A 17,907-nucleotide genomic window follows, 5' to 3' on the forward strand; every position below is an offset into this window, starting at 1 on the left:
GCATGTTGCATTCCTTCTATATCGGCGAAACTAAGAACCACATTTCCCAGCACAAAACTTCTATCAACTCCTGAAACCCATTTGCCTCTAAATTGTCAGAACACGCTTTAAACCTGAACCATGCTTTTAATTTCGATAATACATCAATTCTTGCTACTGTCCCCAACCATAAAAAATGTCTTATCTCAGAGTCCATTCACATAAATTTAACGGAGAATTCCGTCAATCATAAAGTCGATAAAAACTGCACCTCCCTGACATACCGACACATTTTGAACCTTATAAAACCCTCATAATGCTTCTTTTCTTTACATTCTGCATTTCTGAAGCCCACTTTCCTATCATGTTTTTTATTTTCTAAATTCTCACCATATACTTAATTTAATTATATTTTATAGTTACAATCTCATTTTTTTTTTATATTTATGTATTTTAATTTTAATTCATATTCATATGTTACCAACCTAAGTATACTTATATTAATTACTTAAATATTCATTTTCCTATTATATAATTTTGCATACCTCTTTATCCCTATTCATTTGGTATATTGTCTTTCTTTATCATTTACATTTCTTGTATCCCATTCTTTTAACTTTTTCTACCTTTTTTTTTTGTTAAATATTTTTTCTCCCCCTCCCTATTATGTATATTATCATTTATTGTTTACTTAATTTTAATATTTTTTACTGTTTACTTTAAAATTATTTTCAAATGTAACGTACTTAACTGCCATCCCCACTCCTCCCAATACAAACGGTTCACTCTGACTTCTGTCAAAAGAGGTATGAATTCTGTCTTGTTCATTTTCATCCTTTTTTCTTGATTTTATTCTTATCCCCATTTCATCTTTTAGTTTGTAATTTCTTTTATGTTTCTTATTTTTATCTGTTACTATTTCCGTTTTCATTTATAATCTTTATTTTTCTTATTCAATTTTTATGTTTCATTGTATACCCTTGTAATTTTCCATTTACTTTTTTACTTACGTTAAGTGTTTGTATCTTTTTATAAGTCTTGACGAAGCCCTACAACGTGGGGCAAAACATTGGCTCAAATAAAAATAGTTATTACTTAATTTATAATCTTAAACACTTTCTTAAGACTGATTAATTTAGTTAAAATAAATAATTTAATTTTTATCCATTTCAGTCTCAACACATTTTATTTTTCTTACAAGTCCAATGTTTCAGCCAATCTTAATACAATTTTGGAACTAAATGATTTAAAAACTCAACTTCATGCAGGCTATTCTACCCAGGTAAAAACAACAATTTCTAATTAGTCAATATTAGAAATTGTTGTTTTGTAGCCTGCATGAAGTTGAGTTTTCAAATCATTTAGTTCCAAAATATTAATTGTATTAAGATTGTCAGAAACGTCGGACTTGTAAGAAAAATAAAATGTGTTGAGACTAAAATGGATAGAAATTAAATTATTTATTTTAACATAGTCATTACTATTTGAGTTTTTTTTATTGCACCCGGACCATATTCCATTTATTAATAATACACACAGGATAAGTTAAATAAATTGGATATTTTCAGCTCCTAAATTGATTAGCCCATGATAGTGATCAGTTTAAATATGTGAAACACTAGGATATAAACCACAGGTTCTAAATATATAAACATATTATAGATTATTCATCCAAAACAAGTTAATAGGCAAAGTTGCTGAAATTACTGTATTCTCTTTTGTTATAGAACACTGATTATTAATATCTGAAAGTTTTACAAATCAGCTACCTTGCTGGTAATCTATTTAGTTTTCCTGTTTTAATTAATATTAGATGGATAAATGAAAAACAACAAGATGAAAAGTCATTAAATATTTTTTATTTCCTCCTTAGACCATAATCACTGACCACCGAACAGATGCAAAATAAACTGTTTATTGCAATTTTTTAAAATTTTGAAAAAGATTCTTACATGATAAAATTAAAAAATAAAACTATACATTCAACTTAAAAAAGAAAAACAACTGCTTCCGATGATATTAATTAATTCCAATAAAAGCACAATATAAAACTGTATTTTTATATGAGTACAAACATAACATTGTGCTTTAATTATCTAATATCGTGTACTTAACAATAAATTTACATATACAATATACTCCACAAACATTTAGCTGTATCATAAATAATAATAATAAAAAACATAAACAATTTTAAAAATCCATACATGAAATTAAAAAAAAAATGTTAAAATAAAGAATTACTAAGAACACAGTCTCTTTCTTCATACTTTTAGATGGGAAATGAGATATCGTGTTCATGATAGAGAATTAAGTCTATTTCATAAATAATACTTGAGCATGTACATATGAAATCAGCCATTGGGTTCTTTAACAATATTCATCTTGTTATTTTAAATAATTTATAACATTTTTCTAGATGTTAACAAAATGGTTTAATAGGAAAATTATACAGGAATGATATCTGATTGGTTAAACAGACAGCAAAGTGACTTTCAGCCAGCTTCTTCTCAGGTCCCGACAAAAACATTCGCATTTTGCAAATTGAAATATGTTCCTTTTTAAATATTTAATTTAACTTTTGGTTTCAAATATATGTATACATATATAATAGATTTTTTATTTATTTTGTTTTGCTTCGGAACCACGAAAATCTTCAGACTGACAATATTTAAATGCTAAAGTATTGGCTAGAGAAGCGGTAGTCTTCCGTGACGTTAAATATTGCCATCCTAAAAACCGGACAATTGAAAACCTTTATGTAACACAAGGTTTCCGAATATCTCTGATGAAAAACAATAACTACACTTTAAGCTTCACCAGCTTCAGTAATCATCCAGGTCGTAAAAATCGTTGTCAACATCTTCACATTGTAAACTTTGGAAATCAACCTTGTATCGTAGTAAGCCTACAAAAAAATATAAAATTTATTAAAACAACTTAATTAAATTAAAAGTGATCAATAGTGACTATTACTAAAAACCAGTGCAAAGGTAAATAAAACAGTAAATGAAAGATCTAAGTATAACAATTTATAATAGAAGATAATTGTAGGAATGACATGCAAAACCAATCTAATAATTAGCATACAACTAAGCTTAGACAATTAAGAAACTCATATACATCAAATAACATGAAAAAAAAAAAATAACATGCTGCTCAAAATATAGCTTTCTTTTCGAAGAGCCACTAGGAAGAAAATAAATAAAATAAAAACTGAATAACACGACACAGATATTAAAAGAGCCAAAATACACTAAGCGTAAGTGGCTCATTAAGGGCCTCTCTACCTTCTTAATAATCATCTAAATCGAGATCGTCCAGTGGTTCATCAGCCTGAAGGGACTGGAAGTCAACTTTGTAGCGAAGGATTCCTATAAAAGTATTTCCCAATTTTTTTTCTTTCTAAGTCTTGATAACAACAAATTAAATACAACACCTCTTTCCTTAACTATAGGAAAAATAATAGATAATGGAAAAAGAGGTCATAGGCCTAAATTTATAATTTAGGTTTGTTCATACTCGAGATCAAAAATTGTAAAATTCATACATTAAAGAAACTCAATGTTTGTTATATTAAATTAATAAATATACTGCAGTATATCTCGCAATTTAAAATATAACACTGATAAAATAGGGGAAAAAATTAAAAATTTTTAATCAATAAATTATTCACTAAAAGTTTTTCCAAATTTCACCCCATAGCAGGCTAAACAGCCGTCAAGGATCCTACGATGGAACCAAGAGTACAGCGGGGGGGGGGTCCATAGCGATATTTATTTGTCTTAAATTTCGATTATCCCTCATTGCCATACAAATAATTAAATATATTATATTGATCATACGATATAAACATGGATACAATATAAAAATAAAACAAATAATTGTTAGTGGGCCTGACAGAGCCACCAAAAACAATTGTTTATGAAGTAATGCTGAATATAATTCCTCATAGATAGAATGATTATTACAACAAATAATTTAGTCTTGATTTCATAGTTGAAACCAAAAACATTTTTTTTTTTTTTTAAGCAAAACTGTCAGTCTCATAAAGAGTAGGATTTCTTTCCACTTAATATTAGAAAATTAAGGAGTAGATGGAAAATTTACTCTGTGATTTTCCAAGACAACGAACTCCTAAAAAGGACATCAAGGTCCTTGATCAGGTTACTGTTAGATGAGTGTCATTCAGAATGATTTACCACAATGTAAAGTGACATGTTACAGGCAGAAGGGTTTGAGAACTGGTTCACACATTGCAACTGTTGACAACAGAACAACATCAACAAAGACAATTTTGTTCCCACCAAAACATGAATGACATACATAGAGCCATATAACGAGATAATATGTATAAATATTTTTAAAAAAATATAAGATGAAAATGTGCACTAAATAAACCAACATAGCTAGATTTTTATGAATTCACTGGGAAAAGAAAACCAGATATATGAAAAAAATTTAAGGAAGAATCAAGTGGGCAGAACACAATAATTAAAATAATCGTAAGTCTAAAAACTGAAATACATTATGTACCTACTAGTTATCTTTTTAAGAAAAAACACCCTAATTACTTCTTATCTCTTTTATTTTTTCTACCAGAAGATAAAATAACCACAGATGATGAAGATATCAAGCACAGTAACTAAATGGATTATTATTAGAGAGTTTAATATATATTTTTCTCCCCAACAAGATTTAAGCGTTATATTATTATTACTGAGTATGATATATATTTCTCCCTAACAAGATTTACATGTGACATTTCAGAAATAGGTAATAGGCTACGGAGTGAGGATAATTCTTCATCCCACAAACTAGTACAAGGGGATCAAGAGTCTCTCCTAACTTAAGGCTACCTATACACGCAAGGTCTCAAATCAAACAGACAAAATAAATGTTTTATTAATTATATTTTGTTCCTCCTATAAATGACATAATATGATTCTAAGAACCATGAAACATCTATCAATTCCAAAATATATTTTACGTAGAAAACTTCCATGCATTTAAACAATTAATACCGAGAAACCAATTATTTCCTTTTATTGATTAATCATTAATCAGTGTACAACCGAAGTTGTCACCAGCAAGCTTGATTGTTATCACTGAAAGTGGAATATGAGCAAGAAGGGAAGGGTTAGTAAAAACATAAAAACTGTAGTGACAGTGACGCAATAAAGGCAGTTCATTCACATTAACAAAAGGTTAAACATTTAACATTTAAAGTTTAGCGATTAATCTGGTTAGTTTTTTTACAATTATGAACAAACCTAATTATAATGTTAATATTTGGTTTAGTCAAGTACAAGAACAACTTTAAAAGCACAAAACTGATGATACATACCACCAATTCCACCGAACCCGCGGACGAATTGTGATCCTTCTTGAGATTTGTCTGTAATAATTTCAAGGGTGGCACCAAAACTTTTGTAGTTGTTCGCAAGCCATTCCAAAAGGGGCTGGCTTTCAACTAACTCAAGTTCAACCCCGCTCTAAAACAATCAAACAAATACAATTAATTTATAACACAGTAATAATTAGTATTTTAACAGCATTTTTTAGAATAGAGGCAAGTTTTTAAAAACTTTCAAATAGAAACATGTAAATAACAAAACAGATGGTAAATAATGTAATAAAACATTTCCTCTCAAGAGAAAAACATAAAGACAAATACAAATGTTGATATATAAGTTATTTTTAAGATTGCTAATTCATTATTTAGTAAACCAATAATTATTTCAAAGGCTAATATGAAGAATGCAACAAGTTTATCTTTGTAGATAATTAGAATTTTGTACAAAATGTCCCTTTGTTTTATATAAAGCTATTTATTTTGTTAGGAAGTCCAATAGCTAATTCTAACATATTTACTTATAATGATAAATTTTTCTTAACTGCTCTAATGAAAAACGTACATTACATGGCTTATCATATTCTTGACCTAAGCTCTTAAATTTGTTGTTTCTTTTTTCACTTTTTAGTACCATGGCAGAAAAACAATAAGGAAATACTGATTCTTATTTTAAAATGCTACATTTGTTTTGTTTTTTCTAAAAACGTATATTTAAATGGAGAGAGAGAGAGAGAGAGAATAAACAGGAAGAATCTTAGTACTTGATTACTTACTTCTTTATCAGTAAAGTGGGTCTTGTCTTTCTCTTGCTCGGGAGTGAGGTGCAGAACTTTTTCTTCGGCGCTGGAATGATTCTTGAGTACATATCGTTGTATGTCAAGGTTTTCCCAACATATAAGGGTTTCGACCGAACCAAGTTCTAGGGCACGCAGCGTATCTTCAACACCAAAACAATATTTACCAGTATCTTGACTGATTTCATCAAAATAGCGACCTGTAAATAGATTATCATAAACTCGGATCATTATAAAATAAAAACAAATGCCGAGTAATATGGATTGCTTATGTAACAAAATAGTTGATAAATCTATTTCAATTAATGAACTTTTTGATATTTTCGACTGAACTATTAGTCAATTTCTCAAGAGCCGATAATGGGCTAAATTTCTAAATGAGCACTAAGCTCACTGATGGAAAACAGACCGTCTCTCTACTCAATACTTAAAATCACTGATGAGCCGTTTCCACTGGCTAGAAGAGGAGGGAGATCACGTTACCACTAAATTGTAATTTATGTTTCTAAAATCCACAATAACTAGTATTTTACAGTATTTAATCTTCCAAGGAAATATTTTGTGCAGAAGAAACTTTATTGCTTAATTAATTTGGCTTTATAGTGCTGAAATAAGGGTACATAAGTAATAAAAAACATGATTAAGGGGAAGGAATAGATGGTATATAGCCAAAAAAGTTAAAGGATTATTTCCAACTAATAATTAATATTGATAAATAAACCTTACCAAAGAGGAGGGAATTAAAATCAAGTTAATATAACATGAGTATAAATATCAGCGTATTTATTTCACTAACATATTGATCCCACAAGCTTCATTCACTTTATAATTCCTATATTACCCACTACAAAAAGAAATTGCTCACCCAAGACTATTTTGTTATAAAATAAAAACAATTAGGTAAACTTACCGAATTCAAATACATCATATCTCATCTTAACATAAATAAATCACTGATGGAATCAGAGTTGAGTTCAGAAACTGACTCTTATCGATCAGAAAAAACTATCGGACTTTGGTTGGTGACAATAATTGTTTAATGGGATTTATACGGTTGGTTGATAATGAGTGACAACCTTTTCTGGAATAATAAAAACTTATTGTCCAAAAAACAATTCATTGACTAAGTTTGATAAGAGAAGTAGCAGCAATTATCTATGTTAAATACATATCTCTATGTATATAAATCATAACATAAGAAACAGGATCTCCACAAGAATGTGTATATATAAAAAACAATTCATTGACTAAGTTTGATAAGAGAAGTAGCAGCAATTATCTATGTTAAATACATATCTCTATGTATATAAATCATAACATAAGAAACAGGATCTCCACAAGAATGTGTATATATAAAAAACATGTGACATTAGTGGACAAAATTTATCTCTTTCAATGAAAATAATAGCCAAAACCACATGCCACATCATGACGTGATAAATTATGAAAAACATTAATTAATTATGTAAGTAAAGGACGAAAAAGCAATTATAGCAGACCAAATCAATCAAAATATTTTACTTTGTAATGAATTAGAAAACCACCGTCTCAAAATTGGTACCAACTCAAGTAGAATTTTTATATTACAAAAAGTAAGATTACCATGAAACAAATAAGAGAGCGAGTCGAGCAACCAGTCATAAAAATTAATTATTTTGTCAAAAAAAAAAAAAAAAAAAAAAAAAAAAATACAACACAAGCACACAATCACTTGTGAAAACATTATTTCAAATCAAACCAGCTCCTGACAAGAATATAGACTCACTATCTTGACAACAAAAGCATTCTTATATCATTTAATATTAAATTAATAATAATAAAAATAAAAATATAATAGTAGGCATATAAATGCATGTATGCAGAATCAGTGTCATAGAAACGATATCATAACATTAGTCCTATAACCGTCAAACCACATTTTTCACCTAAAGTTGTGATTGAATCTTGAAAGTTTGATGTATTAGTTACCTGCTGGTAGTTTTAATAACTAAATACGTCTTAAGAAAACTTACAGGTCAAAACAATTTTATAGTTCATAAAATTATCGACAGATAATAAATCCATCAAATTTCAAGATTCACTAATTTGCAACCCATCTCTTTTGTAAAAGCTATTTCTAGTTGCTTAACTGGGTTTTGGATGATAATTGATAATGATAAGAATATATGATAATAATGATACAGTTGGTAACACAAAGGAAACATACCGATCAATTTCTTTTCTTGAATAAACTTTACATTCTGAAGGGATTCAGCAGCCAATTCAATAGCTTGGTTAAATCCGTTTTCTCCACCGTAAGACACATCTACCAGCTTAATGATTTTAGCTTGCAAACGCTAAAAGGAAATAAAGCTATAATTATTTCAAGATTAAAAAATTAAAATATTTATACATACATAATAGATCATTAACTACAGTTACTTTATGGGTAAAGCATTGCAGGAAATGAATTTATTTTAATAATGATATAGAAATAATAAAATCGACTTGTTAATGCCATAATATATAATTACCTTATAAATAATTATGAGAGATAGTTGACCGTGGATGATAAATGAGGAGAAGATGGTTGGGGGTGCGGTCAATGAAACACAAATAAGTATGACTAACTTATTTTAATGTGCCGACGTTTCGGCTAGAGTTTCTAGCCTTCTTCAGGGCTGCTCGCTGAAAGGTGTTGTTAGGTGCTCAACTTTTCAGCGAGCAGCCCTGAAGAAGGCTAGAAACTCTAGCCGAAACGTCGGCACATTAAAATAAGTTAGTCATACTTATTTGTGTTTCATTGACCGCACCCCCAACCATCTTCTCCTCATTTACCTTATAAATAGTATTGGATTTGGTTGTTTGAGAAGAAAAATATGATTATATTTGTGTGTTATAATGAATAATAGGGGCAGTTGCTAAGAGTTAATTACCGTTGCTAAGAGGCGTCGCCATGATAGAGTCTAAGCAGTCCTGTCTGCGTTTGGTTATTTTATTAGACATTTTTTGAGGGGTTTAGTCATCATTACAGTTCGGAACCAGACCTTTTCTGTGTTTCTACTTTAATATGAGTTCCGGCTAATTAGTGGCCATGATAGCGTCTCAGCAGCCCTGTCTACGTTTATAGTTTGATAGTTTAGACATTTTTTGAGTGTTTTTTTTTCTGTGTTTCGACTTTAAAATGAGTTTCGGATAATTAATTTTCATAATTAACAGATGCTAAAATTTAAATAATGAATTAAAAATATAAGAACAGCCTTTATAATTCATGTTAAAAATTATTTAATAAAAAATCAATCCTACGGAGATCAAAAGTACAATAGGTAAAAAACAGTAATAGTTAATTAATAATACAAGACCCGTGAAAGAAGTCATGTTAAATCTAGACCTGTGAAAGAAGTCATGTTAAATCTAGACCCGTGAAAGAAGTCATGTTAGATCTAGACTCGTGAAAGAAGTCATGTTAAATCTAGACCTGTGAAAGAAGTCATGTTAAATCTAACAAAATGCAATAATGTACCTTTTCAATACCATTATCTTCAGTATTAAATCTATTAATAACAAGCATCCTCGAAAATATGACGTTATAAACTATTTGTACTTGTAATAATATAAATTTACAATTTATTAATTGATATACAAACATATCAAGCTTGTGATAAAAATGTTTTGGACCATATCTTTACTAAATGGATATGAACAAATTTGCCATATGAGGACATAAATTAAAAGAATTTTTTTTCTTAAACCGCAAATATATAATATTAAGGAATATTTTTAGTATGCCCTACATATATGTAACACACTCATATAATTGTCTCTATTTCTTTAGTATCTGTAAAATAATTTAATACATTTCGCCTTAATTTACAAAAAAAATAATCTTTAGTTATAGTGCTAAATCAAGATTGGTATTAATAGAAATCATAGAGAAACTATTAAAACAATACAGAAAAGAGACCAATAATAATACTAAAATAGATGATATTAAGATACCGATACATACCGGATCGAACATATCAGACTGACTGAGTTCAGTCTTAAAATCAGCACTACCCGCCAATATTAGACCAGCAATATTGGGTTTATCGTTAGTTATAAAAAGGGTTGTTGCAACTTCCGCTACTTTCCTAACGTAATTATGTCGCTTTTCCATTCTCAAACGAGCGAAACGAAGGGCAGATTGACCACCACGACCTAGGAAATAAAAAAGCATTATTAATTTACATATTTAATAATAAATAATGAATAAAACTAAGAAACTTAACAATGAGTAAAACTAAGAAACTATAATGAGATGAAATTATTTAAAACATCAAAATATATTTCTAAGTCTTTAGTCAAATTAGTAACTGCATTGAATTATAAACAAAACTTCATAAACGCAACAAGAATCATTATTATACCAAGGGCCAGTGGCAGAGACACGAGTTAATATCAAAATAGCAAATAAAATTTATCTTAACTTGTCTCACTTTTTGCCATTAAGAAGATTCCCTATAGTGGTGATAGTACTAGGTTTTAACATAAATTGAGAATGAGAAGAGAGAGCTTCGTCGTCGTGAAATATTTCAAAATCTACAATTATGGAGCTAAACCCTCTTATAGGAGAGGTGAGATTTTTGTGTAATCTGAATTATAAGTATCCAGTAAGAATTCCACTATATATATAATAAAATGATAAAAAGAGTTCATTACTTTGAATTAATTTATTTCCTAAACATTTAGCTTCTTATAATAAAAAACCAAAAACAACCTGTTGGTCATTAGAACTTTTTAGAAATAAAATATACTAGGATACCTTTATCATTATTAGTTTTATTGGAAGAAAATAAAAAAATAAAAATGAAAATTTAAGCTAAACAGTTTTTCAGAACTCGTAACACAACCAACGCAAAATTCACATTTAAGGAAAACATCTCAACTCCTTCCTTCTTAATCAAAATGAATCATTCCCCTCCCTCCCGAACAGTGAGTTGATAACAAACTCTGATTGCAGATAATTTAGCTTATATTTAATAGCCATATTTTCTACCAATGATAAAATAAATCAAGGTAAAATGTTTTTTTTAGATATTTTCTCTCTAGCCTTTCCTTAAATGAAAAAAACATGAAACATATGTTTTGGCACACTTAAGGAAAAAGCATTATCTAACGACATGGTTTGATAAAAGTTGATTTCTATATCATATAAAATTGGATATTTGATAGATATAGAAGTGATAATGAGATATTGCAGTATGAAATCGAAATATTCATGTAATGGCAAACATCAACCTAACTTTGAACTATTGCATAGTTCTCAGAATCGACAAAATCATTCATTGGTGCAACAAATATACACTTGAGATATATCGTAATCTTAGTATTCAACAAAATAAAACTCTTAATTTACACTTGCTTAATTAAAGAGAATTAATATAAATGAGATACACACAATAAATATATTTCTGTTTAAAATGCAGCTTTAACTATATAAAACGGTTGCCAATGATTTTGTATTCAACTCCTGATATTATTGAATACTGTTATAGTTGTTTGTAGCTTAGTGTTATTCACTAAGCTAATTACTTTTTAGAAAATAAAGTTAGTTTAAAAAATATGCTAACAAATTAATTGCTTGCATATTAGGAGTTGTTGAGTCATATTTAAAAATTTACACAATTGTGACATTGTTGGGACAAATTATCATGTCTAAACGCCAACAAGAGTGATAGTATTTAGGATAACTTCTCCTTACAAGCGAAACATATGAAGTCCAATATGTGAATTCTGAAAGATTCAAATTTATGTTTAGAGAAAATTACTTCAGCTAATATTACACAAAATTGTTAACTCTTGGGCACCACAAGTCTAATGGTTATAATATTTCAGATCAGAAAAACAAATAAAAGCTGAACTTGAAAACCTTTATAAAGAACTAACCATGCTTCTTAGGTAAGTCGACAGTGAACTTATGAAGAACTTCTCGCGTGTTTCCTTGCAGGGTTCCAAACAGAGCTCCATTACCATCCATAACAATAAAACCGAATTTATTATCATCTGCCAAAAGTGCAGTTAAAGCTTCTGTATGAAACTGAAAGAAAGTTTGAAACATACAAGGTTAATATAACCATATAAATACTACTTAACTAACACATATTATTCATAATTAGTCAGAAATGTGAGAGTAGAAAATAAGATGCAAGTTAAAACTAACCTTATTGTCACAAAGATAAAGCGATGTATTAATGGGTTTAAATGGTTCAAAATCTATATTAACTTTTTTTTCCTTCCCTTCTTCAGTCACTATTGTCCCACAATAAATAACAAGGCCATTAGGGGGAACTAGAAACAAGACAAAAGTAATTATGACACTAAGGGTAATTTCCTAACTAACAAAAACTGAAATATAACTCACCTTTAGTATAAAGTTTCAGTCTATGTTGCACAGAAGTGATTGCACCCAGTACGGACAGCCTATTAACTCTCGACTTGATGTTGGAGGCGGTACCAAATTCATCAGCCAACATTTTGCTAACCCTAGAAATCTGGTCCTTGGGTGGTATTATCAAAGATATCATGCTCGTACCATTCCTAAAATGTCAAAAATTCAATACAACACATGCTTTTGGATAAGTGTTACACAATAAATCACCTTCAATATGCTCCAACTGACCCTCTAGCCATCTCCAAACTTTTGATGAGCTTCTTTATTTTCCAAATTTCAACATTGCGATCTGAAGATGTTTCTTCAGTATTGTATGAGGAAGACATCGTATTGTATTAAAAAAATTAAACTACACGTGAAAAAAAATAAGTAAATTATATGTCTCTTTAGATAATTGATAACCACACACACACAAAAACTCGTATTAATCAAACGCCAAGTATAAAGGAATTTATCAAATAATAGCAATAAGGGACTAAAATATTTATAAAACTTTATAAACTTTCTCGAACAGCAGAATGATGCACAAGGCCTTTATCCACCTGAAACCAGTTATATCCGGATATCTAACCACGACAGGTTTCGTTAGAGGGATTTAAGAGAAAGGTGGAGATGTGTTTGCTCGTATAAGTCGCACCAATATACATTTCTAAACTAATACGCTAATGCTATCGATAAGAAGAAGGCAAATTAATAAAAGAGAAGAACCCAAAGAGCCATGTGGTTAAAAATGGCTAGTGACAAGAACTATGCTACCCCTGTACTCCCATTCACCCAGTTCTACTTTATTGACGTCACGATAGCTCACTTGATTCTATCTTCCTATCTACCGCATTATTTAATATTTAGATTATTTTATCAGCTACCTAATGCAATTAAAAATTATATAATTTGAAACAATTTAGAAACAATTTAAAAACAATTCATACACGGCCTACGACAGAATGAAATGAAACAGATGAATGATAAAACACTGGCGGGTAAAATTGAGCGCTAAATTTGAATTCAAAAGATGAATTGAAAATTTCATTAATATTTTCAAAACAATACTCACTTTAATTTGTAACTTTTTATACCATCAATAAAAAAAAAAAATAAAAAATACTTAATTTTATATTTTCAATTAAAAAAAAATCTGACCTTTGGTTACTAACATTATTCGTTCGTATTTCTCAAATATATATATTTAAAAAAAAATCATTTAATATTTTTTTTTATCATTATGAAGCATCTGTTGAGTATTTTCTACACTTATGTATAGCACGCGGTCGTAAAATATGCTCACTGAAAAAAAAAAAAAATTAAAACGTGAAAATGTTTGTTAATTACTTTTCAACCGGGAGTCAGCCCGTATCTTAATACAATGATTAAACTTTTAAGAATACAAATTTTCGTAAAATTAGTTGAAAAATCAACGTAATCAGCTCTAAATTATCCAGTAATGCTAAAGAGTTAACAATAAATGTGAGTGCCTCATTAAAAAAATATATACAAACAAGAATTATTATTTGTTTTTATAAGATTAAAAAATATAGGAAGACAAATTTTCCGTCTGGTGCAGATAGTTAAGGTCAAAAATATTGTTCTATATGGGAAATCGATCACTAATAAAATATTTTTAAACAAATAAAAAGATATCAAACTGACATAACACCTTTTAAATAAAACATGTTTGGGATAGGTATTCTCTGCACTTGAAATCTTCAATAAATATGTTCTGTCAGGTGAAGAAACCTACAAAGCAATATGGATACCATTGGTAGTAACAGCCTGGGGGGGGGGGGGGGTTGAAGAATAAATCAAGTTTTTTCCAGTCAGTATCAAAACTTTATTTATTAATTATTGGAGAAGTTTGTCGGGGGTAAGTAGTAGGCCTACCTTCTACGCCATAACCCCTGATGAAGACCTGAAATTCAGGTCGAAACGTCGGCATAAAATAAATAAATATGGTTTTGCTTATTTATGTTGTTCTTTGCTGACCACACCCTCCGACAAACTTCTCCAATCATTAATCTACGGTCAACTATCTACACCTCAAAACTTTATTTAAGTAGATAACCATTCAAAATAAATAGTCTCTAATGCTATAAATGAAAAAAAAAATAATAATAAAGAATTGAAACAAATCATTCCTTTAGTGAAACGATAAATGGGACGACGAGCAATGGACCACCTCAAAAATTGTTTCATCAATAATGATATTATGCATGGTAACGTTTATAACATGCACTTATAGCTTCCTGTTAATGGATATTCCTATTTCAAAAACACAATATAAGTACTCAATCTTTTCAAAATTCTATGTATACGAAGCTAATTATAAATGTTGCGATGGTTCTGAAAAGCTGCCCGTCCCAATTGCGCCTTGGACCGATTGACGCATTTCATTATAAAAAGAAGTTTAGCAAATGACCCCAACTTATTATGCATAATTTCCTCGAATTAGCGAGCGCTCTAACGGGAGCACATTAAGATAACAATGTATTATTTAATGGCGTAATTGTTTCAAATTTATCAGATCACAAAAAATAAACAGCATTCTGATCTAAAGTTAATACAAATAAGTATTGTTTTCTTTGATAATTTTAAATTCTACACAGATTTTTTTTTTCGAAAGATTTAATAAGAAGGCAAGTATTCCTCAAACTGCGGAAGTAATACATAAGTAGTCCTGGAAATACAAACTTTATGTTCTTTTTCTTTTCTTATGTCGGCCCAAGACTCCCGTTGGAGTCCTACACTGCCCCTGTTGTTATATAATAAAAGAATGGATATGAGGATGTAAATTATTATTATTTATTCAATTTTAAAAATCTAATTTGGATTCTGCCATGAATTTGCACGCCTGAATAGTAGCCCTATCTAGATCTACCAGCCCTTGAAGGAAAGCGTTATTGTTTTGGATGAGGGGATATTTAATCCTGTATTTGTCATATCTACTGCAATTTAGTATAATATGTAATGGGTCCTCGATAGAGTTGCATGTCGAACATTTATCATTATTTTTAACTTTAATTAATGTCAAGCCGCGATTTGTACGACCGTGGTTAATTCTTAATCTTGTAAGTAAGACTATATCTTTTCTGTTCAGCTTGACACAAGTGTTAGAGAACCATGGGCGTGGAGAGACGTTAGGTTGGATAGTGAAATGATCTTTACCTTTCCAACTTGACTCCCAGACCTATCCTACCATTCACTAATGAAGTCTTTTTTTAACCATCTAAAAATTTCCTGTAAAGGTAGTTTCGCAGTTTCTACTCTTCCCGAAGATCGTTTTGCTATCTTGTCAGCTCGCTCATTGCCGTACAAACCCACATGACCTGGAACCCATTGGACCTTAAATTTGTTATTTGATGAACTATGAACTTCTTCTATTATGTTCTTTATTAGGTAAGATGAAATATGTTGCCGATGTATGTTTTTGAGTGAATTGCATACGGAAGCGGAATCTGTTAGAATTACGAGTTTTGTATTCTTATATTTTCTGTTTGCTATTTTAAAAGCTTCAACGACACCGTATAATTCAGCACTGTATAAGCTGAACTTGGTGGGGAGGTTAATCGATGTATCCTGGTTATATTGGACATCATATATCCCGACTGCAACTTTGTTTTTATCTAATCATTTATTTAATTTTACGCATCTAAATGCGTCTGTATAAATTTTTAGATAATTTTTACTTAATGTTAGCCGGAGCGAAAATGATATTGTTTCGAAATGTAGCCCGATTCTGCCGATCGGCCTCTGCCGATGTCACTCAGTCTACACCAAAAAACTGTTTAGTTTATTTCAAAACTGTTTCCTCTATTAAACAAGTGCAAAAATTAAAATTTTGACTTATCTTCATGAGATGTCCCATATAAATTGTTATAATAATTTTTCATGATGACTGTTGATAGAATGATTCCCAATTGTAGTTGTTTTTTAGTTAATATTTGAAATTAAAAACCTCAAGTATTCCAATTTGAAGCTACTAAAAACCAATAAAATAATAATTTATTAGGCAGTAATTGCACTCCAACGGTGTGTTTCGTAGTTTACAGTCATGACATAATTTACTGCCACGATAGAAAACTGTCATGGCAGTAATGTCGTACTGGGTGTGGCGTGATAGTTGATAGTACAACTAATGTCGGTGGACAAACAAGCGCGTAAACTGCCACACCCACTATCATAAGTATACTCCTTAACAGTTAATTATCGCAACATTCCAACTTTATCTAATGTAATGATCATATGCAGAAAAACCTCTTTACATATTCGTCCAAAAACTGAAAATTGTATTAGCCCCGGGTCCCAAAAGCAATTCACAATGCGCCCAAAAACCAATCCACCAAGGACCTCAAAAACCAATTTGTACAACTTAAAAGTGTATCAGCCTCGACCCCCAAAAATGAATCCGCCCCAGGCTCCAAAAACAAATCCGTCAGAGTCAAAAATTATTTTCATTCCAAGCCTCAAAAATAAATCAATGCCGAGCCCAAAAAATAAATATGTCATGAGAACCAAATGGTCCAGGTACGCCTATGTTGTGAAATTCAATATCTAAGCAAAATAAAAATTAGTTAGGATAAGAAGTGTCTTAGGATTAATTAAAAGCTTAAATTAGATCAAGGCCAAATAAGCTAAAAATTAATTAATCTCTCATTGAATTTCATCTGGTAGTTAACATAAATTTCCAATGAGGATTAAACAACTATGAAAGATCAGACCTCGTAGCATATAAAAATTAAACTTTATACAATTTTTTTTACCTTAATTTAACTTGAAGAAATTAATTTAATTTATCATATTAATTAGATTGCAATTATTGTTATTATAGGTGAGGTTCTACGGTGGTAGTGATAACTGTCTCAGCCTCTAACATGATGTAAACTGACATTTGCTGTCGTACTATTAGGATTTGTTTCTTAGCTGCTAGTACAGAACTATCCGCGCATGCGCAACAGGCACATGGCACGTGGGACCTTCGGATATTAAGTCGTGTGATCTGATCTGAACGATATTTGCCTACGACAAAATCATAAATTTGTTAAAATAAACAATTTTTCTGCCTCACAAGCGGTTTTAAATATTAGACCTAAGTGAATTCGCCTTAATTATTATGTGGAAGGCAAATGATGCATTTATTTCACAATACATTTATCAAACAATATAAGTTAAATTACTTAAGAGACTCGATTTCTTTAACTAGTTATTGTAAAACAATTAATCTAGCAATTATAGCTAACATATATATGATTAAATATGCTCTCATAGCACTTTTTATAAAGGTTTTTTAATCCTAACATTACTCTTTTTTTTCAAAGTTCGATGTTATTTTGAACAGTTACGATCTCTTTTATTTAGTTTCTAATTCTCAAACA

The 17,907-nt window shown here is 29.9% G+C and overlaps 1 protein-coding gene across 2 annotated transcripts; it reads right to left on the reverse strand.

Annotated features, from left to right (window-relative positions):
* Nucleotides 1-1,816: 1,816 nt before the first annotated feature.
* On the reverse strand, nt 1,817-13,481 carry eRF1 (eukaryotic release factor 1). 2 transcript variants are annotated; one of them, XM_067048565.1, is made up of 10 exons: nt 12,770-13,481; nt 12,512-12,687; nt 12,311-12,438; nt 12,037-12,187; nt 10,118-10,308; nt 8,336-8,465; nt 6,109-6,329; nt 5,327-5,474; nt 3,270-3,353; nt 1,817-2,887 (listed from the first exon to the last, which is right to left on the reverse strand). In XM_067048565.1, the coding sequence occupies exons 1-9, from the start codon at nt 12,865-12,867 to the stop codon at nt 3,274-3,276; spliced, it is 1,323 nt and encodes a 440-aa protein (XP_066904666.1). In that variant the 5' UTR covers nt 12,868-13,481; the 3' UTR covers nt 1,817-2,887; nt 3,270-3,273. The 2 variants fall into 2 exon arrangements, with proteins under 2 accessions (XP_066904666.1, XP_014282992.1); XM_014427506.2 differs by lacking the exon at nt 3,270-3,353 and having other exon boundaries at nt 12,770-13,479.
* Nucleotides 13,482-17,907: the final 4,426 nt, after the last annotated feature.

This window comes from Halyomorpha halys, unplaced genomic scaffold (assembly GCF_000696795.3).
Source record: "Halyomorpha halys isolate HHAL.00 unplaced genomic scaffold, Hhal_1.1 Scaffold652.1, whole genome shotgun sequence".
Taxonomy (NCBI): Eukaryota; Metazoa; Arthropoda; class Insecta; order Hemiptera; family Pentatomidae; genus Halyomorpha; species Halyomorpha halys.